General features: G+C 31.8%; 1 protein-coding gene across 1 annotated transcript in view; it reads right to left on the bottom strand.

The window, feature by feature from the left end:
- The window catches only part of LOC118192311 (O-acyltransferase like protein-like), a 68763-nt gene extending 46494 nt beyond the window's left edge, over positions 1-22269 (bottom strand). Inside the window, exons 1-2 of the mRNA XM_035363250.2 lie at positions 21500-22269; positions 873-1120 (exon numbers count right to left, since the gene is read on the bottom strand). Coding sequence (XP_035219141.1) covers positions 873-1120; positions 21500-21809 — 558 coding nt within the window. The 5' untranslated portion in view covers positions 21810-22269. The remainder of the gene's footprint in view (positions 1-872; positions 1121-21499) is intronic.
- Positions 22270-24314: the final 2045 nt, after the last annotated feature.

The following is a 24314-nucleotide window of genomic DNA, read 5'->3' as shown; positions in this document are numbered from 1 at the left end:
ACTTAAAAAATCAATCCATATGTAAAATTTTGTGGCAAGAGTATCTTTATTTTAACAAAACATTTATTGCAGATATACATGATGTAAGATATGATAGGAAAAGTACATTTTTAAAAGTACACTAATATTAAAATTTAGGGGATACACATATAATAAGAATTAAGAGAATATAGGGCTGCATGACTATTCTTTAAATTACAAGACAAGAGAAAAAGAATTTTTTTTTTTTTTGAAATTTATCAGAAACTTAAAAAATTCTCAAACATTTTTTCGTTAGGATGTGTTAATAATTTTGGGTATTAATGATTACGGGACGAGTGTTTTGAAACTTTTTAGAGCTATCATGAGGTCATACTACTCATTGAAAGGCGAAATATTTATGTTTCGTTTGAATTAGCTTTCAAAGCCATTATTGAAAGATTACTAAAATTTTGCAGAAGCTGTATAAGATTTTTACGTCAAAATTTACTACATATTTCTCATTACTAGCTGTAATTAAGTAAAGAATTTATTGTTTATTCAGCAAAGCAAGTAAGAAATACCTGTGTGAAGGATTTTCAAAGAGAAAGTGGTTTATACTGACATCTACATAGACATGAAAAGCCCATGTACCCAGCAGAACAGAGACAAGGCATCTGTACTTCATAAGTTTTCTCTCGGGGCAAGAATGAAAGAACCTTATAATTAATGGGGATTAAAGGATTTCGAGAATCAGGAGTAAAACTTTATATTGTTAATAAATATCAATCATAGTTACTATGATTACACTCTATAAAAGCAAGCAGACTAAACTGTGAAATTCATACTCCCATTAAGGCATACTAAGAACAGTTCAACAATAATTATAATAATAGATACTTAAAAAAGTTTACCGGTGCTAGTTTTCCAAAGAATGAAAGATTGAGTTTTCCTCTGCCATAATCCAGCACCGCTTCGTCCAGTTTTGGTGGTAAACTGGCTTCAATAGTACAGTACTGTCCGTGGTAGTACTCCTCTTCCTTAGTCATTGGGACATCTCCTTTCTTAGATGAACTGACCTCTAAACATTCATCGTAATCCCCCATCACAATAAAAGTACCTTCCATTATACCGAACGGAGGTTTGGCCATGGCATCCAGTACTACAAAATAAACAAATTTTAATAAAATGTATTGTACTCTTTCAATGTTAATGCATATATTAGATTGTACAGCATTTGAGTACTCAGTGTAGCCACTGTATGAACTCATGAACTCGAAGAGTGCATTTTGATGTACAAAATTATAAAAAATGTCACCTCTTATAGCATGCCAAATTGCTCAATATTTTGTATTATATTTGTGCTATGCACCTGCCACGCATTTGTGTGAGTATGTGTGAATCGACAAATTGTTTGGAGTCCATGTGGTGCTATCGTTGGGTCTTGGCGTATATATGGCTTTTCTTTCATAGGCGCCAAAGATTGGCAGTGCATAACGGAAAAGTATCTATTTAGCTTCGTGATTGCAGTGTACTTTATTGAAAAAAAGTGAATATGTTAATAATGTTTTTATCTATAAAATTACTAAAATTGTTTATTTGTTAAAATTATTTGTTTAAGTCTGTATTTGCTTAAGACTATAATAGACGGTAAAGCTTTACTTTTCTACTAACCAAGTAATCTTTTATATTTGTTTATTACATGACTTTTTCTTCGTTCAGTCATTCTAGAGCTAGGAAAATGAAGGATGAAATAAGAATGATTAAGATTTGGCACGATTTATTGCTGCTGAAAATTTTTCATGTTAATGATTTGGCATGTTTTTTTTATTGATGACTTAATTGTAATTTTTAGAAGCTATTTCTTGATGATTCCATTTTTTTCCATCCTAACTATAAGGAATGTGTGCCTACTATATATCACCCACAGGTCTTGAATAGATGAGCATAAATTTGATTTGATATCAGATCATGTAATCAGATTCTAACTGCAGTAATTACCTTTTTTAATATCAAATGCCAAGATGTTTATAATTAGGAGATTTATTAGTGCTCTCAGAAATGTTTATTTTAAATAATTAATAAAGGTGAGAAATACAAGCTAAAAAAAGGTTTAGATCAAAAATATTTAACTTAACTAGAAAAGATTAAGTTGTTAACGTGTATCAAATACGCCATTTTAACTTCCAAACATAATTAGTATGTTCCTAATCTACTGTGAATTTAATATGTAGATCGTTTTTCTACTAGCTGCTTCCTCATTGTATGTAGGTATTACGATTTATTAATCTTGACAGCTGTTAGCATTCCCAATTTATTCCCAGTTACCTGCATTTATGATGTTAACGAGCAGCCGCTTCTGTCTAGAGTTTTGATATCTCTTGCTGACATCTGAAATTGCCATCTATAAATATCCAAAAAATTTGGCTGCTTTAAAATCCATACTTGCTCAGCAACGACTGACAGCGCAAAACCTATTGTTGTATTCCCCATGGCTCAAACATGTGGCTCAACTCAAGTTGTGTACGTTCCTGTAAAGGAGGCAAGGGATGTACATTTACCTGTTGTTTAGTGTCTTTTGAGCTCGGGGTTAAAAAAAAAAAAAAAAAAAAACACTTTAAATGATAGGTTTTAAAATATCGTTCTAATTTAAATGAAAATCCTTGCATCTTGAATTTCTGCAGCTCTGATACCTTTACTTATTACTCTTCGTTCACCTTGAAATAGAGGATACAAAAATAAGCATGGTTCAGAAACACACGTTATTTGCGCTTTTCATTCCACGTATGTATCTCTACAATCAGTTTAACAAGAAATGTGTATGAGAATATAAATTAAATTAAGTACCTTATACATTTAGGTGACTATAAATCAGTAAGCAAAGTGTATCTCTTATCGAAAACACAGTAAAAATAACCAAAAATAGCAAAAATATCAACTTGACTGATAAATAAAAAAAAAAAATAAATCAAAAATAAAAAAGTATCAGAAATTAAAAGGCTGTATCACTTTTCAAGATTAAAACATTTAGAAATTTTAAATAGCTACACTCCTTTTTTTACTACGCAAATTGACCAGCCAATTGAAAAACCATAAATGGCGTTAGAACGATACATGCATTATGAAAATGACAGATCGCTAGGGATTCATATATTGGGAAAGTTTTCTTATGTGTACATATGCAAAATAAAAAATATGCAAAGAAATTGTCTAATTTTAATTTTCCAATAATCCCTTAAAATTCTAATATAAATTGGATATTTCTCCTCTCCATATTTTTCATCACGCTAGATGACTCAGGTTATTCGGAAAGAACTGAAAGTCGAAATTTGCGAGATTCAGAAAAACTGTAACTTCAGAAGCAGCAAGAAAAGACGATAGGTAATGTCTTTAGAGAAAAAAGAAGGAATAAAAGATGATCCCATGCCCAACTGGAAGAAAAACACGCCAATGTTAAATTTAACATAAGGTTGCCATTTTAAGCTTTCGTCTCTTTTATATGCTTAATAAAGTGTTTATATTTTTCGACTTAGATGTAATAACTTCCATTGGTTGTGTGATACGAACTTATGCAGAAGGTGCTGTCGGAAAATTTAAACAAACAGTCGCCTGTGATCCAGGAACTGACATTAATTCTTATGGGGAAGTAGTTTCTGTTCACAAACATTTCGAATGATGAATAAACTTCATGGCTGAATTACATTCATGAACTTAGGTTCCATTGAGTTTTTTTCCACAAAACTATAACTTGAATAATAGATTCAAGAACATAAAGAATTACCAACTTAATGATGGAATATTTTATTTAATAGAATATTAATAACAAATTTTTAACAATCATCTCTCAATGATGCACTTCTAAGAGCAAGAAAAAGAAAAAAGAGGAATAACGAATTTTTAATGTAGCTTCAACAAATGTTTATTTTAATAATAGACATCTGTTTAAATTTCAAGTTTAGTTTTATTTTTTTCAAATTTCTATGAATCCTTTATTTATCATGAATATATAAAAGAATAAAATTTAAGTTAATGATACTTAGAATTTTAAAATGCGGTTATTCTCTGTAGAATACTGCCGCCGATATTTGCTCGAGATAATGAAGTGGTTGAACTTGTAATGCAAGTTGTCTGCAAACCATGTCTCGGTCAGTTAATTAAATATAAGCAGTCTGTCTGCCATTATTTATTTCTACATTACTGATAATTGCTAAGTTTTTCTTTTTTCTCCGATTATTTTATCAGAGTTCTGTTGCATAATGCTTAATTACAAGTAAATTTCAAATATTATGACTTGAAATTTCTAATTTTTATTTTCAAAAAACGTCAATTATTTTATTAATCAAAATTGTCAGTGTTTATTTGTTTTATTGAAAGAAACAATATTCTAGTGGAAACTGGTTTGTATTCATGTTGGACAAGAGAAAACTTTCGTGCGACCAACCCGTTCCCTGGATTCAAATCTGAATCGAACTAGTGTCCAACAGTCTTATCCACTCGGCACTGGTGAACTAAAAATTCCTTCGACGGCGTCTGGCATGAGGGGCTCATTTTTAAGCTCATATCTACTGATTTGGATAGAGACCTCATACTTTTAATCTATTCCTTTATTAAGGACAGAAAATTCTATGTCAGTATTGGTAGTGACAAATCTGAATGTCAACGTTTAAATGCCGGCGTGGCTCAGGGGTCAATTTTGGGACCTATCCTTTATTTGTTTTACGTCGCAGATTTCCCAAAGTATAACATGGACAACAACACTTTCCGAGGATGCTACGCGGACGATACTGCGTTAGCTACGACTTCCCTCGGAGCTGAAATAGCGGTTTCTAAATTACAGAGCATCATCCCCGCAGTGGAACATTGGTGCACATTCATGCGCAGAAATCGCAGTTGCTCATTATACGTAAGAAGACTCCTAGAACCCCTTTAAATGTGACTTGAAAACTTTTTGACATCGATGTGCCTATTGTAAATAAGGCTGTTTATCTTGGTGTCGTCATGAATAATAAACTCAGTTGGAAAGACCATGTGACTAAAGCCAGAAGTAAGGCCATGGCTGCACTTACTAGTATTTCTTCCATTATGGGGAAAAACTCAAAGTTAAACCTCTCTAAAAAGAGACATTTATATACGGCGGTTATCCGTCCCATTTTCTCGTACGCGTCCCCGGCGTGGGCAGCGGCCACACATAGAGATATAAATAAATTGCAAATTCTCCAAAACAAAGCCCTGCGTTTAATGACAAACGCACACTACTTTGTCTCTAATGACACGCTTCACAGAGACCTAAAAATTGAGCCTGTTGACAAATTTCTTCACCCAGAGTCGTAGCTAGGGTTTTCAGCGCCCAGGGACAACTGAAGATTTCGCGCCCCCTACTGCTTGCCAAGGATGGAAAACATTTAATTCTAAAATGTCGTAACATCAGTTTGGCACCCCTTGGTTTCTGCGCCCGGGGACAGATGCCCCCCTTGCCTCCCTCTAGCTACGCCCCTGTCTTCACCGCATCAACAGCACTTTCTTCGATAGAGCTGTCAATTGCCCGTACCTTGCTCAATTTAACACGTTTGATTATGTACCTCTGCAAGAGGACTACAAAATAAGACCGTATGCTGCACATATCACGAGGAATGCAAATTTCCCTACTTAATTATGATAGCGCACGAACACTTTGTACATATGTAAATATTTATTTTAATTGGATTTGTATTTTATTTTGTACCTTATTTGTGTATTTATGTACCCTGTAAATAATTTTATTTTATTTTTACTTTCTGTGTATTGTTTTATACATGTATATGTCACGAACAGACACTTGTCAGATTGCGCGACACCAGCCTCTCCTTGGTATTGCTCCCCTTGTGACGCATGGTCACCTCCTCTCACCTACTTCCGATGCCTCCTTGGCCCGTCCTGTTTTTACCGTCATGTGCCCATACGGCTAATTCTACCATTGAGCAGGACACGTCGTGCTCCGCGCGATATCTCTGCGATACTGGTATGATGACTGACTGAACTAAAATTATCAATACTACCTTATAAATTTTTAAGTATAAATGTTTCGCCTTCATGTTAAGTCATCAGCCTTACCTATTATTTGGCTGATGTTCTTATAGTATAGAACAATGGTTCTCAACCGATGGTACGTAAGAGAAAAATAAGTGGTACGCAAAGAAGCAAAGTATTTTTAGTCCAAAGGGGCTTTGTCCCTGAAGGACTATTGTTATCGTTTTGCGATTTTGCATTGAAAACTTTAAAAGGCTGTATCACTTTTCAAATCGTTGCCACTAAATACTATCGTCCTGTATTATATTTGAAGAAATAAAATAATGAAGAATCTACATAAATGTATGTATGTTTCTCGAATTGTGAATAAAACAATGGTACCTAGAGCCATCCAATTTTGAATGATGTAATCCTACTGCGAATATGAAGGCCAAATTTGAAATTTGGAATTCATTTTATTACCGATTTCCTATTTTGTAAAACATTAACGAATTACAAACTCAAGGATTTCAAAGCGAGAGATGGCAAGGTTGTACAGAAAAAAAACCATTTTTATCTCCAGCGCGTGAGAGTGCGTATCGGAAATTATAAAAATATGCTCAATTTAAAATTATTAAATATTTAAATTCAAAATTAAAACCCCTACATCCTGATTGAGATTTTCCCCTAACACTCGTAAATTTATGCGATTTGAGCTTTGTTCAAGAGTAGTGGTGGTAGTACTTTGTAGTGGTGATACTAAAGGTTTTCAGTTTTTGTTTAGACGGTACGCTTCAGTCAAAAGGTTGAGAACCGCTGGTACAGGAGAAAGGTAATTCTTGAAGTTTTTGTTCTACCAGAATTCTTTTTATCGTTTATTTTCGAGTGCATGATTATAAATCAGAATTACAAAGCTTTGGAGCTTTTATGACTAAATTAATTAACATTTCATTAAATACTAGTTACTTTCACCAACTAAACTGCTACATGAAATTATTTAACACATTTAACAATTGTTTTTCAGAAAATATTTCTTAATAAATTTTCTTTAAGTGCATCAAAACTGTTGCCAACCATTGATTCACCAACAGCATATTAATCGATCCTGTCTTTTATATATATACGTATATATATATATATATATATATATATATATAATTTTGTTTCAGTTTATTTATTATGGAACGATGGAAAATTATTATCATGAACCACTAGCGTAAAACGGAACTTATCCTCCGGATTAAAGCAGATAAAATTTTTAATAATACTTCTCTGTTAATTACAATACCAATTATTCCTTTTTTCCTGTGCTTATTTTAACTTCCCTTAGATTAATTGTGAGTTAATCGTATACCCGCCCCCTGGATTGCGTTAATAAATCGGAAGCTAGCCATACATAAGAAGACATATAGAAATATTTCTTTCACACCAACAGAGGGCGACACTTGCCAAAATTGTTTGTTTCTGGTTCCGTGACCTCTTCATATATGGGTGACCAGTGAGAGAAACAAGGTTATATCTTTCTCAGTCGCTCGAATAACCCTGCGTGTCTTTCTTCTTCATTAGGAGAGCAAACAAGCAGAAACTTTTAGTTTTTGGAAAGTTTTTGAAATTCTTGGAGCTGCTTTCTACGAATTCAAATTTTCTGAAATTTTTCTTAATCATTACATCAAAATCGACCATCACCTAATAGCAGAAACAGCAAAGATGCGCTGTATCCATTTTAACGCATTTTAATAAATAATTATATAAAATGTTGCATAACCGCAAAGCACAACGAATTTTTTGTAAAAGAGTATATTATAAACAATAAATAGTGCTTAAATAAGCCTGTTTTTTATTTAATGAGAAATTCTACAAAAACGTGCATATTAGGTTTTTTTTTTTTTTTTTTTTTTTTTTTAAATTTCAAAATATTATAATTTTTGGTGATATACCAGTTCTGTTACATGCTGAGAATACTATTATTAATTAACAGTTTACTGAATAAATTATTAATTATAGAAAAATAATATAAATAAAATAAATAAATTTTTATGACTGCAAGAGATAATATTGCAACAATTTCGCATTATTTTCGAAATGTTTTGAAAAGCAGTAATATAAAATTTTTGAGTAATATAAAATTTTCTTTCCCCATCCGCTGAGACTGGATTCCCTTTGCAAATTTTTCTTTTTATTTCCTTTGGTTATTCTCTTTAAAATAATGGTTTACAACATTTTCAACAAGGAGAGAAAGGTATGAAAACTTCAGTGCTTGAAAAGGTTATATCCTAGCTAGTTTCTCAAAGAAGAGACCGAAAGAAATGTAAAATTTAAATCCTACGTATTATGAACGCAATATTTTGAGTTCTTTATTTAAAAGAAGATATCTTGCTTCTTTATCCACATAACGTAAACGTTCATCAGGACAAAACTATAAGATATACGTTATAACGTATTTCTCCCGCCTTCTTAGCACGCCTTCGTGGTGTAGTGGTCAGCACACTCGGCGCGTATTCGAGTGCCGGTGAGGGCAATGCTCCTTTTTCATGTTTCCTGCTTTCAAAAAATATCTAATGTCTCTACAACGTTAATATTTACAAATAAATTTTTCAAAATAAGCTGAAAAGGAGACATAAATCTGCGTGCACTTTTCACATATTCCAGCAAAATCTGTTCATGGAACATCTATGAACGGCTTTGCTTTCGGTTTATTAGAAAGGATACTTTCTACTCATATACCAAAGTCAACTGACGGTTATGAAAAAAAGCGCGAGAGGCAGTGAGAAAAAAGTTTCATAGTGAAATTCAGAAACATCTTTTTGGTGATAGAAATCAAGGCGCTGATTGGTAGTTAACAGAAAGGGGTTACCAAACTGGGCACTTAAAAGGATATTTGTGTTATAATTAATTATTCTGCTACATTAAAATCTTTCAAAAATCGGCGAATACTGTATTAAATCTCTAACTAATGTAGTAAGTAGAAAAAGTGCTACGGAATAAACCCAGGTTTTAAATTTTCTGATTTAAGTTATTTTCTTCGCTATTTTGTTAAGCAGAGTTCAATAAGACGGTATTTTAAGCTGTTTTATTGATATATATCATCAGGAAACAGGCTGTAGAAAACACTAAAAGCCTTCAAGAGTTTCGGTCGATCTACAGATGAGCTGCCTTTCATCTTGTTGAATGCGAAAATCATCATCTACGCAGTGTAACTCATGCCTTACTGTTTTCAATAGGATCTGTGATGAGAAATATTTGCTGAATATTTTAACGATTCTTCCCTTTCAGTATATAATATGGAAATTTTAAACCTACAAAGTGTAACATAAAGAAATTTGCTCTTTTCTTCTGACATTTGATTCTGCTGAAGCAAAATGAAAAACTTGTGCTTTTACTAAATGCAGTCTACCGTTAAGTTTCATTAGTGTACGCGATTGCTCAAATAGATAATCTCGGTTCTTATTCCTCTAACAAAATCGTGCTTTCCATAATGTAATACTACTTTATCTTTAGTTTCTGAACTTTTATCACTACTCATTAAGTAATACAACTTCACTGGCAAGAAATCACAATCTTCTCAACTGAAGCGGAAAATCTGTGTACACGACAAACTTCAAAAGTACATATGTTTCTAACACGAAGACAAATGTAAGCTGATTATGACACAATGTGTAATGAGGTAATCAGACCACTGAGGTGTGTGGCCATCAGGAAATTTAATATCTCCATTAATTACTTGAATATAAAAAAGGAAACAGCTTCATTTCATTTAAACGATTTTAATCATAGTGTACGCATATCTAATTAAAATTATTAACTTTACTAATTTTTAGTCAAATCTTTGCAGAATGGTTTGAAATGTGTATACCAATTTTTCTCTTTGAAAAATATTGTGGTTACTATTTAAGGTATTTTCGCACTCGTTTCCGCCTGCCTTTATGATGTAACTGGACATACGCTCGATGCGTATTCGGAAAGTCCTAAGTTCGAATCCTGGAGACAATATTGCACAGGCCCACCAGCGGCCGAGCGGTAAAGTCGCTGAACACTGGTAGTTCGGTCCGAGGTTCGAATCCCGCGAACGGCCTGGCTGCATGGGCGTTTTCGTGGTTTTCCCCATGTGTAACGTGTATACGAGCCAGTTTCCCTTAGAAGGTCCTCCACGAAGGCATCCTTCCCCTTAGGCAGATAGCCCTAGTGTGCTTTGCCATAATTAAATACACCACAATATTGCACAATTTTCACGTTCTAGCATCTGTATAAACTATTGACTATACAACTAAAAACTTTTAATCTCTTTTCTTATGTAAAGATTTTATGGCCGCTAAAAATTTGTAGTAAAAATTTCTAATTTTTACTGTATTTTCTGACTTTTAATACTATTTTTCTAGAATATAATCCAGCTAATGACATCCCGAAGCAAAAGTTGCTCAGAAAAGACACAGCAGTTCTGGCCAGTGTAGATGGCATCCATTTCAATTTTGAAGAACACAGGTTTCGGTAAGAAATTCAACAGGCTTTTCTTCCACGAGAAAAAGCTCCAGGCTTTGGTGATTTACTGTACCCAATTCTAAATGTATGTAAAGAATGCTCTTCTTTCTTTTATCAATATTTCATTCATCTCTTCCAGTAAAAGCTTTTCCCAAACACTTTCAAAATAGGATAAGAGGTATTTTTTCTTAGAAAGAACAGGGAGATCTTTAAGACCAATCTGCCTATTGTTTGCACTGAAAACAATTTACGAAAAGCTCCTTATCAATATTCCCCTCCATAGCAATAATATTATTAGCTCAAGACAATATTTCAGAACTGGCCTACCCTCAATGAATGCCTAAGAAGACGTAAAATATCAAGTACAAGAAAGTACAAACGCAAATCTCCATACTGCATTCATTTCCATAGACTTAACAGCGTCTTTGGCTTCCTTTGGTGGCCTGCTATAAAAAAGGCCCTCAAGGCAGCTCAACGCTCGGCAAATCTGGCAAAATGTTTGAGCAGTCTATTCGCAAATTATTGACGGTTATCTGACAAACAGAACTTTATTAATATCACACTGTAATGTATAACCTCCAAAATACGGGAAAGTCGTTGTCCTCAGGGATCCTGTGTGGGCCCTCTCCTAGGAAACTTAACCTTTATCTTAATTCTCAAAGCAGACTGGCCATATAATATCAATGTATTCTCATGGGCTGACGATACTGGCATCCTTATAAAAGGGCGTAACAGAAAAGAGCTCGAAACTCATGGAACAACTACATGTACCAAATTCGCATCCGTATGCCAAAATTTAAAACTTGAATTATGAATATATAAATGAGCATATATATTAATACCAAAATCACGCACCAATCCATCAAAACGCTCCTGAATTAAACTCTTATTAATTAAATTTGTGAAACAATTAAAATGTCTTGGTCCTATATAAAATCCAGGACCTACCTGGATTCCCCAAGTTCAAGGTCCTCGACACACAAAAAATACAATAGCTCGTAAAATACGCCAATTCCTAGGTACCCACCGACACCAAAACTCACATATTCAAAATATAATTCAATAGTTATGATTCATTAAGGAAAAATCATAAAAATGACTATTTCTCAAAAAGTTACATGTAGAATTTAATGAAATTGAGCCATAATATAACATTGTGCATAGTAATACATAACGATATGTAGTAAGGTAGAAAATTACACGAACAGAATTTACCAGACAATTATGATGTTATAGAAATAAGCATATGTATAATATAAACAAATCAGATGTGTCACTTTGGTTTAGTTTAGTTTAGTTTACGAGTATGCTGCAATCCTTCTGGCCGATAATAATCGGCCTCATGGGCAAGTGTTAAGTTATAACTAGAAGCAGTACAGCACATACAGCGGTGTGCGATGCTCTTAAGTATACCGTCTATCAGTTCTGTAAGAAGTGAGAGCTACTGCTCTTGCAAAACAGTTGCATGCGTGGAAAGTTTCTGAAGAGGAGGATTGATAGCATCTTATAAAGACATCGAAAACAGGCTGCATAAGACTTAAGTTCGCTGATCGATTTGGCCACTCCATGCCCTGAATTGTTTGCTACAGAAGATAATCATCCACGATGCGAGCCCTGTGCGGTCTAGCATTGTCGTAGTTTTCCTGTAGCAGGAAGCATTTTCTGTAGCAGAAGCATTTTCTGTCTAGCATTTTCCTGTAGCAGGAAATCATCATCTATAGCCCTGGCATAAGGGCGTCATAAACATCAAGGTGGTCATTTCTATAGCCCTGAGCATTCATAGTTATACATGGAAAAACATGCAGGTCTGTGCGCCCATCCAAAGGCATACCACCAAAAAACACAGACACTTCTTCCTCTGTATGCATCCCTTTCAAGAATGTTTGATGGATAATAAGGGTTCCATGTCCTCTCCAAATCAAATAAGGAAAACTATCGATTTAAAGGCTAAACCTGAACTCATCCGTAAAGAGAACAGCCCTTCACTGATCAGCTGTCCAATGATTTTGTTGATGTACCCACTTCAAACATTCCCTTCTATGACGTGACGTGAGCGGCATGAGATGACTGATTGCCTTGCACAGACCTTCTTCGTGAAGCCATCTAAAGACAGTTACGTCTACACCAACTTTCTGATTCTCCAGAAAAGGGGAATCTGAGTTAAGCCAAATATACAGTTCTATTTCTCCGTACGCATAAACATCGGTCATCCGCGTTCGTCGTAGCGGTTGGCTGTCCTTTGCTGATCCTCTTGAATGCTGAATCCGTGGTTAAAAATTATTGCCAAAGTCTATGGATCGCAGAAGGACTCCCATTTAGCCATCTGGACAGTTCTATCTGACTTTTTCCTGCCTCTAGTCTCTCAATAGCTCTCCATCGTAGTCCTTCAGGCGAATGACGTCTGGAGGTCATCGTTACGAATCGGCTATTCCAAAATTCTTACCTCAGTATCACAGCAAAATTTGCAGGCTTTCTCTTCAACATGCAATTTATGTTCCTCGTAAATGACGGATTCTGACTGCAGCGCCACAAATTTCCATACTGCAGTTTTAATCAACAACTCTTATTTAACAACATATTCAAACTTTATACTGTTTGCTTTATTTTGGGACAAGTTACCTCTATTTTTGTGACTTTTTCTTAATTTTTCGAAACCAGTGTATATTGCACAGTAGCTGAAAATCTAGCACTTCATGAAGTAGCAGTACGGGCGCAACCTATGTGGAAAAGAAAAATCAATTACCCCTTAAATGTTCCAATGTCCGTTCGCCCTGAATCTGTGTAAAACATATTGACCAACTGCCACCATCGCAACAAAGTTCTAGCAGGATTGATACCGCCTCGCATATGAGCTGAACAGAGAGCCGTGTATTCAAAATTCATTCAATTAACGCTACCGTCAATAATATCGCATATAGACTAATACAATGCAAATGAGTTATAAAGATCTTACACACTAAATGCTGGACCAAAAGGATCAGACAAGCAAATTTCGCAGATGGCTCTAAAACTACTGAAGGAGTTTGCAGTGCTTTTATACGAATAGAGGGTTAAAGGGAACTTTATAACTGGAAAGGACGTCTCTAACAATAGAATAGTGTTTTTCAAGCTGAACCATTAGTTATTACAACAGCCATTCGATACCTAATTAAAACTTAATCAGGAAATTCAATAATCTACGCCGAGTATGTCTATTTTACAAACAGTATTGAATCTCAAGATGCCTACAGATTAATAGTAAACATCCAATATATTTTACGATATAATAATCAAGTCTATATACAACTTATATGGCTTAAGCTCATGTAGGTTTTATAGGCAGCGAAGCAGCTGACAGATTAATTAAAGAAGCAGTTAGCAATTATAAAGAAGAAGAGTTAAATATCCCAACACTTTCCTCTAACCTAAAAAGGATTCTGCATGAAAAGGCTTTACAATAATGGAAAACGGAAAAGGATCCAGGAGAAACTGGCAGACGAATATATAGTTTCATTCCTAAAGTTAACACAAATAAAAGCATAGCCATCTCACAACTAACTGATTTTATTATGGTACATGATCTCTTTCCAACCTATTTCCATCGCTTTTACATCTGGAATACAAGTACATGTGTCTGCAGATTAGAAGGCTCATCTGACCATTAGGCCTCTTACTGCCCACTTACAGCTACCATTCATTTACCTAAACCTACTTGCATTATGAATTCTTTTAAGAAATTTAAACCGTGCATCAGTTGAAAAAATCTGCAGTGCAATGCATATTATTTTAGCTATATGCCAAGATATCTGTCAAACACAATGAAGAAGTCAATAAAGTTCAGAAGTAATAATTACAGAAGTATAATTCTAAGAACTGACACAGACATTTAACCATCAAACATAGTAATTAAAATGTAACCTTAGACTATAATAACTATAGAAGGTGCTCTTTATAACATAATTTTAAATATTAGGATACAATTTGGCTTATAAATGTGTAAGTGAAAGACCCGATTGCATTGAAAACTTGGATTGTTATTTAGTCTGAAAGCACTCTTATGTTTTAATTATGTTATATACCTAGGCATTGTATATAAATTGATAATTTTTATACATTTTAATGCTTAATTTATTTATATTTTAAGTGTTTTATTTAGTTGCATAGTTATGGTTTTTAGTTATGCTTTAAGTGTATTGTATTTATATATGCATTTATGTTATACACTGCATATATTGTATTTACTCTACTGGCAATGTATGAAATGTCGGTATTGTATAGAATTTCTATGCATTTTATAGAATGCCTGGCGTTTTTAGGCAAAGTATGAATTATTATGTATTTTACGTAGGCATTGTATATAATATCTAGGCATTCTATAGAATATCAAACGCTGTTTAGGCAAAGTATGAAAAAGAAGGTCATGATAAGGCTATTATTTTTAAAAAAAGATCATTCCTCAAAAATAACAAATGCTATTTTTAAAAAGTAATGAAAGATTGCCATTAAAAAACTTTTATTCGAAATATGTTAAAAAAAATAGCGAGATGTTCTTCGTACAGCTTGACAAATTTGTATTCTCCATCTGGCTAAGACTGGAAATCAATATACATCTACCTAACAAAGGGAATTAAATGCAGCAAAACTGTTGGAAATCAGGTATCTCCGTCTTCCGTCCCCTATCATCTATGTTTTCTGCGTTCTTTAGAAATTTTATCTCGCGTCGCGTATAGAATATAAATATCTTCTATTATAAATTCTCCTTATATGTAGTATAATCCATGAAAGCGACATAAATATAACATCGTTTTTCGATTATAATACATATGTTAAACCATGATTCGAACAGTAAAGTCCGAGTGATAAAAATTCCAGTTACCTAGAACTTCGTACTGATACACAATAGTTCAATAGTCTGACGAGCTATCACAAATATAGCGTGATGAGCGAAATCTCCTTTTTAAAATAACAATGCAGTAAATGGTCAAAACTTCTGTATTTACAGAACAAAACCAAGGTCAAGCCAACAAACGTAATCTGAAAATGAAGAAATTTCATTTCCATTAAAGCCTGAAGGACACCGTTTATGTTGATATAGAAAGATTTTCTGAGATGACTAATGAAAGCAAAGAGAATCATAGGAATCTTAAGTTACGTATTCATTCATTATTTCTATTGGTCATACATAGAGTATGAGGACTATTGAATTTAAAACTTGATATTACTTTAAATCGTTCAATAAATATATTTTATTTCAAGTCAGTTCTTCATACTCTAAATTTTCTTAAATTTTGGCTTATTTTTTGACACGAAAAGCGCAATAACGTGTTATCGTTTTAAATGTAATTGCCCAGTTAATATCTATAATATCAATTTATCTTTCGGTATTTTGCTATTTCAGATGTTTCCGAGCTTCAGAGTCTTGATAGAAGCAACAGTAGAGTAATGGCATTATAAAAAAAAGAAACTATGTTCTGGACAAGCGTGTTTTTAGATTTTCAGCGAATTTGAACCTTATTCTCTTTCTTCTTATGAAATATGATATCTTTCTATAATCTTCAAGAGTAACAGATGTTTCTTTTACTAAAATAAACTTTTGATTTAAATTTAGTGCAATTGTAAGTAATGGCTATGATGAAACTTTCAAATTAGCAGATATGCTATAAAATTAGTAAGAGAATGTTATGTGCTAATCATACTTAATTTATAATCTTTCGATTCTACTCAAGGACAGAATGTTACTATTTCTAAACTGTAACTTTATCTATAGAAATCTCAACGATTAATAAAGAACAATGTAATTTGATCTTCACGATTTTCTAGTAATATTGAATAGAAAAGGAGTTTTAATTATTTAGTAAAGGAAAATGCTGAAAATATAAATATTTTTTATTATTTAAGTTATTATTTAAGTTTCAATAATTTTAATCGGCTTCTTGAAGAAATAAAATGATATTCATTTTATTAAAATTTTTAGGAAAGCATGGCATCGAAAATTAGATTTTAATGTTATTAACACCAGTACATCTACCGCATTTTGCGTTTTCTATGCAGTTTTTTGACAGTTATGAATAGTATGAATTTTTTATTTTTCCTTTCACGCTTTAACAGAATTTATCAATTAGAAATTTCAAATTTGCTGTTTTTAGTACAACAGTAATATAAAGAAGACAATATTAGGCTATTATCAAGCAAAATGGAACTTTCAGAGACGTGTGATATGGCTGTATGCACAAAAAACTGACACTTAAGAATTCTTAAAAATTATTAGAGTATGGAGATTTTTTTTTATTTCAAGTGTAAGCCATTGTTTTTACAGCAGCTGTAGATTGTTTACCACATGACCCATTTCGTCAAAGTTATCGAATGTTTTCAGTGACCACGACAAGAAGAGGAAAGTGTCCATTGTTAACCTATTCCAACATGCTCTATTATTAACCTTATTATTAACCTAATTTATTGCTCCATATGATCATTCACTGAAATTTCTTACATAAGGAAATTGCAAAACAAAAACTAAACTAATCTTCGAAAAATGTTTCTTGGAAAATTTGCTGATATAAAATAATATGTAATTTGCATTATATTTTCACTTCTTTGCACCATTACGCTAGTATATAATTATAGAATAAACCATAATTTTGAAGAATATGTTCAGATTAACACTAAACAACCATTTAAAGTTTATTGCTTAGAGATATTTTTAGTTTCAGTTTTTCTCACTTTTCTCACTTTATTATTCGAACATTATTTTGGTTTCGGATTTTGAAAAACTGCAAGCCATTTAAACATGTGATTTTTTCCGTGTCGAAAGGTAACGAGCTCTTACGAATTTGAAATATAAATAAATTCATAGTTTAAAAAATGAAATCACACAATCTTGAGAAAAAGAATATTTTATGAAAGGATTTTTTTAAATTTATACTAAGACAATAAAAAAAGTCTTTGAGGAAATTTTAGAATAGTCCATTTTTTTATTCTACATGGTATTTTTGAATTGATGTTGTTTTTTTAAAGCAAAAATAATGATGTGAGTTTAGACCACTTAAAGCAGATAAAAATTTCATAGAGTTAGCAAGTAACTTAATTCTTCAGGTGAAGCATACATGTTCTCTTATTTTCTTGTTTTATCGCAAGTACTATTTGTGATTATGAAACCACAAAATTCGTTTAAAAAAATCTAAGTTAATAGAAGCAAAAGACTTATTTAAGGATGGGGCAAATTTTTTGAGTAGTTACTCAAAAAAAAACATTTAGCAGCTCTTGAAATAAAAAATAATTTTATTTATTTATTTTTTTAAGTATCATGCTAGCATATCAGCTATTCTTGGAAATGAGGTTATAAATTTTATTCGAGAGTCCAGCCGTAACCGTACATCATGGCATATATTTCTACCATTTCGGAATAATCGCATTTTTTTCATACTATTCATTTTCACCACAAATAAATTAACCATGTATAATGAGATAAAAGAAAAGTAAATCCTTGACTTCTACCTATCTTCATATTTAATCTTTTAGATATCTTAGTATTGAATATATTGCCAAAAACGGAACTGCAGACTCTACATATGCTTTGCAATAACTACCAAAAAAATAAATTTCTTAATAATTGTTGAAAAAATTTAACTGTATTAACCATTTTTTTAATTCTTTATTCCTAACATATTATGAATTTTTGAAAATATTAATACGTAACTTGCCGCTTGTATTGAGATATAACCTCTCAAATACAACGTTTTCTCAAAACCTTTCATCTGAAATAAGCTAATAATTTTACAATTTTTTTTCCTTTTTCTTTCTTTCTTCCTTTCTTTCTTTCTTTTTTTTTTTTTTTTACTTATCTTAAGTTTATTGAAGCAAACATTTTTTTCAGAGACCTGCATTAAATTATTAAATTATAATTTGTTATTTTGTAATGTGCTTTTGATAACGAATCAAATATACTGCTTTTATAAACATAAGAAGATTACGTCCAGTAATAATCAATAATATTATCTCAATAATCATTTATAAACAACATTTTTTAAAACTTTTCATGCACTATTTTCTACTAAAAATATCATACATATTTTCTGGTGATTTAATTTTAGATTTTTTTATTTAATTTGAGAAGTAAATTACAATTAATGCAACGTACTTTTAATATTTGTAGATTTTATTATGAATATTCAAGAGAAGCAATTAACGTGGAAACTACGTGCAACTACCCCATCAGTAAGCATGATTATTTTTTTTCCATTTACTTAAGTATTTCATATGATCCACGTCACCTGAAGAGTTAATTATAAATACAGTGAACACTACAGTGACGACCATCGTTTCTAAGAAGACCAGATCTGAAAGTAACCAGTAAATTTGTTGTTGTGACTTATCACACTTGTCTGACAGTAACATCAGCATAAGCCTATGAAATTAATCGTGGCAAGGAGTGCAAGACTGCGCCTGTTTTGCACTCCTTGCCACGATATATATATAAATATATATATGTGTGTGTGTGTGTGTGTGTGTGCTTGTATATATATCAATTTTCATAACAATCTTTTTGTAAATACGTTCTTTTTAAATCACGTCGTAGAGTTACCTTCATGTTTGAAAATTATTAATTATTTATTTAAATACAAATTTTAATATATATTAGTTTTTTTCGATTACAAAATTTCATTCAAACATACGAATTAAACAAACTGTGATCATACCCAAATTATTGAGGATTTTTTGGGAAAATGGTCAATTCTCCTTGATAAGTCAACCCTCTTTCGGGATATCAGCTATAATTTACTTGCTTTTTTATGTGTGCACTGTTCTACCTTATTTCGTGTATGCACAATTCTTCTTTCAAAATATACTATTTTATTGCATCCCCATTGAAAATTTTTAATTTATTTTGGGTTTAATACATGTTTTTAATGATTTTAACTCAGTCTTCTTAAGTATTAACATTTCCTAACTTCATTTTGCAGTGGTTTTACATTTCCTTTCCTAAAAGATAATCATAAGCAGAAAATTAATAATTAAATATATATGTGATATTTTAACTTCCGGTATTCGTCATGGCTGAGGGAGAAGGTATGATGACGCAGCTAACAAAACTGAGCTTGAAGTATCACAATCTTTATTTTCACGCATATCAGATCATTTTGGTAGACAAGGTAATTATCCAATCATACTAATTCAGAAGTCAAACAACAAAAATCAGCGTTACATTAAACAACAAAAATCAGCGTTATATTTAATATAACGCTGATTTTTGTTGTTTGACTTCTGAATTAGTATTTATTCGGCGTGTTATTGTGTCTTAATCCAATCATAGTTAAATACGATAATTTTTATGTACACGTTTTTTAAAAGTACGACGTAAGCATCTTAGACAGGAAAGCAGCCATCATATTTTATTATATCTTATATATATATACATACACACATATATATAAACCGCAAAGAGGAATATCTCTTAATATGATTAATATTTAGGAATCAATAATATGATTAAAAATAATCACATCTCTTAATATGACTAATATTTAGGAATTAGAATTTAATTTAGGAATACTGTTATTATTCTTAAATTAAACAAGCAAATGGATGATTAATATAGTGTTAAGAAATGCGTGGCTAAAAATAAACGAGGATAAATATCATATTAATTTCATTCCATATTACTTTCTTTTCGAATTAAAATAATTAAATAAATTTATTTAGTTTAGAAATTTGAAATTAAGATAATAAATTACTAAAGTCGCGCAGAACGCTACGAAATTAGTTATATGATCAAGAGTTAATAATTACTGAATTGTTTTGCTTCATATTTATGTGCATATTTTCTGTTGAGGTGTTAAACTTTTTCTCAATTTAAGAGTTATTATATCTTTTGATTATATATATGATAGCATATTTGATAACAAATATGAATACCTAATATATAATAAGGATTTATGTAATTCTTTAAAAGCACAATGTAATAATTAAGAAATTTTCTAGAGGTCACTGATTTAAAGATCGTAGCATATCCGTCTACCAGGCAGTAAGGCTTTGAATTTTCGAGATTATATCTTATTATCTTATATTGAAAAACACCAATAATACAGAAATATTATCAAATTTTTTTATTAAAGTAAACTGTTGAGAAAAAACTTATAAAGAAAATTTTGGTCATGGAGATTTACTATTAAAATTTATTATTTATAAATTTAATAAATGGGAAAAGTCTTAGAAACAGGAACGTAGAAGCTATATCGCGAAAAAGTTATTATGCTTCTGAATTTCTTCAATTAATGAAAACTGCGTACCAAAAAGGCCATAATAAATGCTTGCAAATCTCAATATTGGATCTTAATACGTTTAACCATATTCATACTACAAAATGCTTATTGTAAAAATATAAATGTCTAGCTCGGAATAAACTGAAAGTGATGGGAGAAATTACTCCCCATCTGACGATAGTAATTTCATTTCTTAAAGTGATTTCTGCATGTCTTCAGACGCAGACTGACGCAATGGATCTTCTTCTCTTGAATGGAAACATCAGCATCAAGTCTGTTATTTAATGACAGTCTTTATAAATCCAATATTAGGGAGTTTTCAAAATACCCAGCATTTTTCTACAAAAAATAAAAAAGGGAAAGAAACGAGAAGAAAAATACAAGCCAAACAAATATTTCTCTGTTCCATAAAACGCGACACAAAAGTGGCGCTGGCGTTAAGCGTCGTGAGCGTCTTAAGCGTCGTGAGAAATTTGACAAATTTTCTGATATAGATATGGAAAATTTAATTTCCTGTAAATTAAGCAAAGAAATGATTAAGCAGATCGAACTTATCATGAAAGTTTATTTTTCAGATAACTTTTAAATAAATTATATTATCATTACATCATTCGCTGTGGTGTCTGGAATATTCTATACTGATAATTATGAAATTTAATTATTTTCGGTCCAAACATAATCACTTTTTAGACATAGCCAAAATAAGGATATTTGGTATAATTTTTATTTATATGTTCTTCATTTTTCTGAAACTAACACCTTAAGCAAATTTTTTCCATTTACTGCGATCTTAAACTGAATATTTATTTGCAAATAAAGTAACATGGAAAATTCGTACTTACACTTGACAATGGGCATCTTTAATTTCCTGATATCAACGAAAATTTTGAAGAATGTTGACATACACGAAGGTGACAATTTTAAGTCTGAATTTCGAACAAAATAGGGCAAAGTCATTTTTGAGATTGATCCAACCAAGGCTTCTATCTCTTTTTCGATCTCTGGAACAGTCTTTAGTGGTATCATAGTTGATACATTTCCAACTGTAGTAGTTTCAGGCACCACTGCAGAAGCAGCAGGCCGCAAAGAACCCAACAATATCCAAAAAAGTACTATCAACAGCATTATAGTGTACTCCAACAAAAGTCCCATAAATCGTCAGACACTAAGTAAAACTTCCACTCTGCCTGAAAATACGAAATCTTCAGAAATCCGGAAAAATATAAAAAAATATTTAAAAAATCAAAAATACGAAGATCTTGAATATCCTTGACGAAAAAATTCTGCACTTTTCACATTCTAGAAGACATGCTTACATTATTCTCTAACTTCAAAAGATAGTCAATCACCTATAGTCGACTAGAAATATTTTTCAAAGAACAGTTAGATTTTTTTTCACCTAAAACATCTTAACTGAACACGAGTTAAGACAATACTGCGGGGTAACCGCAATGCGCAACTTGACATAACTTTTTGTGTCCAGACGAACAGAAAAGAGTTTTGTAACAAAAACCTTGTTTCTTTAATTTCGAAAGTCGGTGGCGAAATGATTACTAATAAATACCGCAGCGAATTCCTATTGGTCCTTTGCACAACGATTAAAATTGAAAATACCGCGGCTTGCTGGAATTGGTCACTGCGACCAGGTACGCAAACCAGGTATGCGAGAGGAAAGTTTCAAATAACTGTTTCTATTCTTAATTCTGCATGAAAGTTCCTTCAAACCTATGCAGATAAACCGACCTTGGCCTCCATGGTTCAGTGCCTTTGAGGAAAGAGGATTTAAAAGTGAGATGTTTTGCAAACAAATTTGTTTTTCATTCTCAGCGGTAGATGGATTAATTTTACTATATTAACAAGTAATTAGAGAAAGATGCATCAAATTTTGTGCATTGTTCTGTCTTAACGAGGTAGTTAGATTTATATTGAATTAGACTGCATAATTAAAGTAGAAATTTGTGCTTGCATAATTTCACTAATTTCAAGACGCAGATAAAAAAAAAATATCCCTAAATATTTGAATTCAAAATACTTACTTAAGAAGAAAATATAAGAATCGTTGGCTTTTCCTCTTAAATTTTCTCTATAACTTTTAAAGTAAGAGGCACATTACTCATGAAGAAACACAAATTAATGAAAATGTTATGTTTTTTCGCTTTTAAAATATATATTTCTCAATGCATATATTTTAAATAGAAAATATGTATCAAATATTCATGCACATCAATTGGAAAATAAGTCTTCCAAAGAGATCCTTAATAAGTTTCCCTTAAATTGGCTTTGACGCGTTCTTCCTATTGAGATTTGACTTATTTAACAGTTAAATGAGGGGAATGATGCTTCGTTGTAAATACTTAATTTTCTTTACTAATAATACAAATGGAGATCCGAATATTATTATTGTATATATATCTACAGTGAGGTTTAATCTTTATTTATTTATTTATTTATTTATTTATTTTGTCTTCAAGCTCCTTTTTTAATCCATTTATTATTGGACTGAAAAAAGATTACTTTTAATGTATAAGGTATTTCTCCCGCCTTCCTAGCGTGCCTTCGTGGTGTAGTAGTCAGAGCACACTGAGCCGGTATTTCAGAAGTTCGTGGTTCGATTCCCGGCGAAGGCGTTGCTGATTTTTGATCTCTCTGGCTTCGAAAAAAACCTAATGTCTCTACAAATGTAGATCAAAATATGCAAATTATTCATGCTTTTATAATGCAACTAAATATATTCATCTGTTCCTCCTATTGTCATCTTCCGAATGTTATCAAATGTATGTTAATTATTTTTCTATTATTACAATATATACTCTAATTTTTTTCTCTCCTTCTGTAAACAATAAATTGCATAGATATTACTTTTAGGATTCATTATTGTCTTGATACTGCTGTACTAGAAAACTTAAGTCACTTTTGAGATCTCTTTAAAAATGGCAATACTTAAATTTAATGTCATTGACGGAAAATCTTGCCACATGTGATGTTTAGTTAAACAGTAATCTCCAATAACCTAATGCCGACCGTCGGCTATTTTTATTTATTAAAACTATTTTGTACTTATTTTGTTTATTTTATGTTATTTTTAATGTTTTGAAAAAATAACATGATTTAAAGTTATTTTCACTTTAATGATCTGACAATATAATGCAGCGGTCCTCAACCTTTTCACTAACGAGTACCATCTAAAAAAAAACTGAAAACCTTTAGTATCACCATAGCAAAGTACTACTACCACCACCACTCTTGAGAAAAGCTCAGATTGCATTAATTTACAAGTGTTAGAGGAAAAATTCAATTAAGATGTAGGGGTTTTAACTTTTGAATTTAATAGTTAAAAATACTTTGCTTCTTTGAGTACCACGTATTTTTCTCTTGCGTACCACCGGTTGAGAACCCCTGATATGATGTATAAATATCTCTTAAGATTTCATATTTATTTTATTACAGTCGAAAATATTTCGCAATAAAATATTATTTTAAAAAGAAAAACATTTGTCCTGACATCAATATAACAGAGGTCTCGCACCTGATAAATGAGAAAAATGAGCTTTTTAAAATCAATATCGAATCAGTATATTTGTGTAGTTAACTTATGTAGTTTGTAGAAATTTCTACGAAACTGAAACGAAGCACTTAAAATGCTATTGTCATGTGCTA

Source organism: Stegodyphus dumicola, chromosome 1, assembly GCF_044657685.1.
Source record: "Stegodyphus dumicola isolate Sdum_Otavi_A_Nest chromosome 1, ASM4465768v1".
NCBI lineage: Eukaryota > Metazoa > Arthropoda > Arachnida > Araneae > Eresidae > Stegodyphus > Stegodyphus dumicola.
This window is presented reverse-complemented; position numbering and strand designations above follow the sequence as displayed.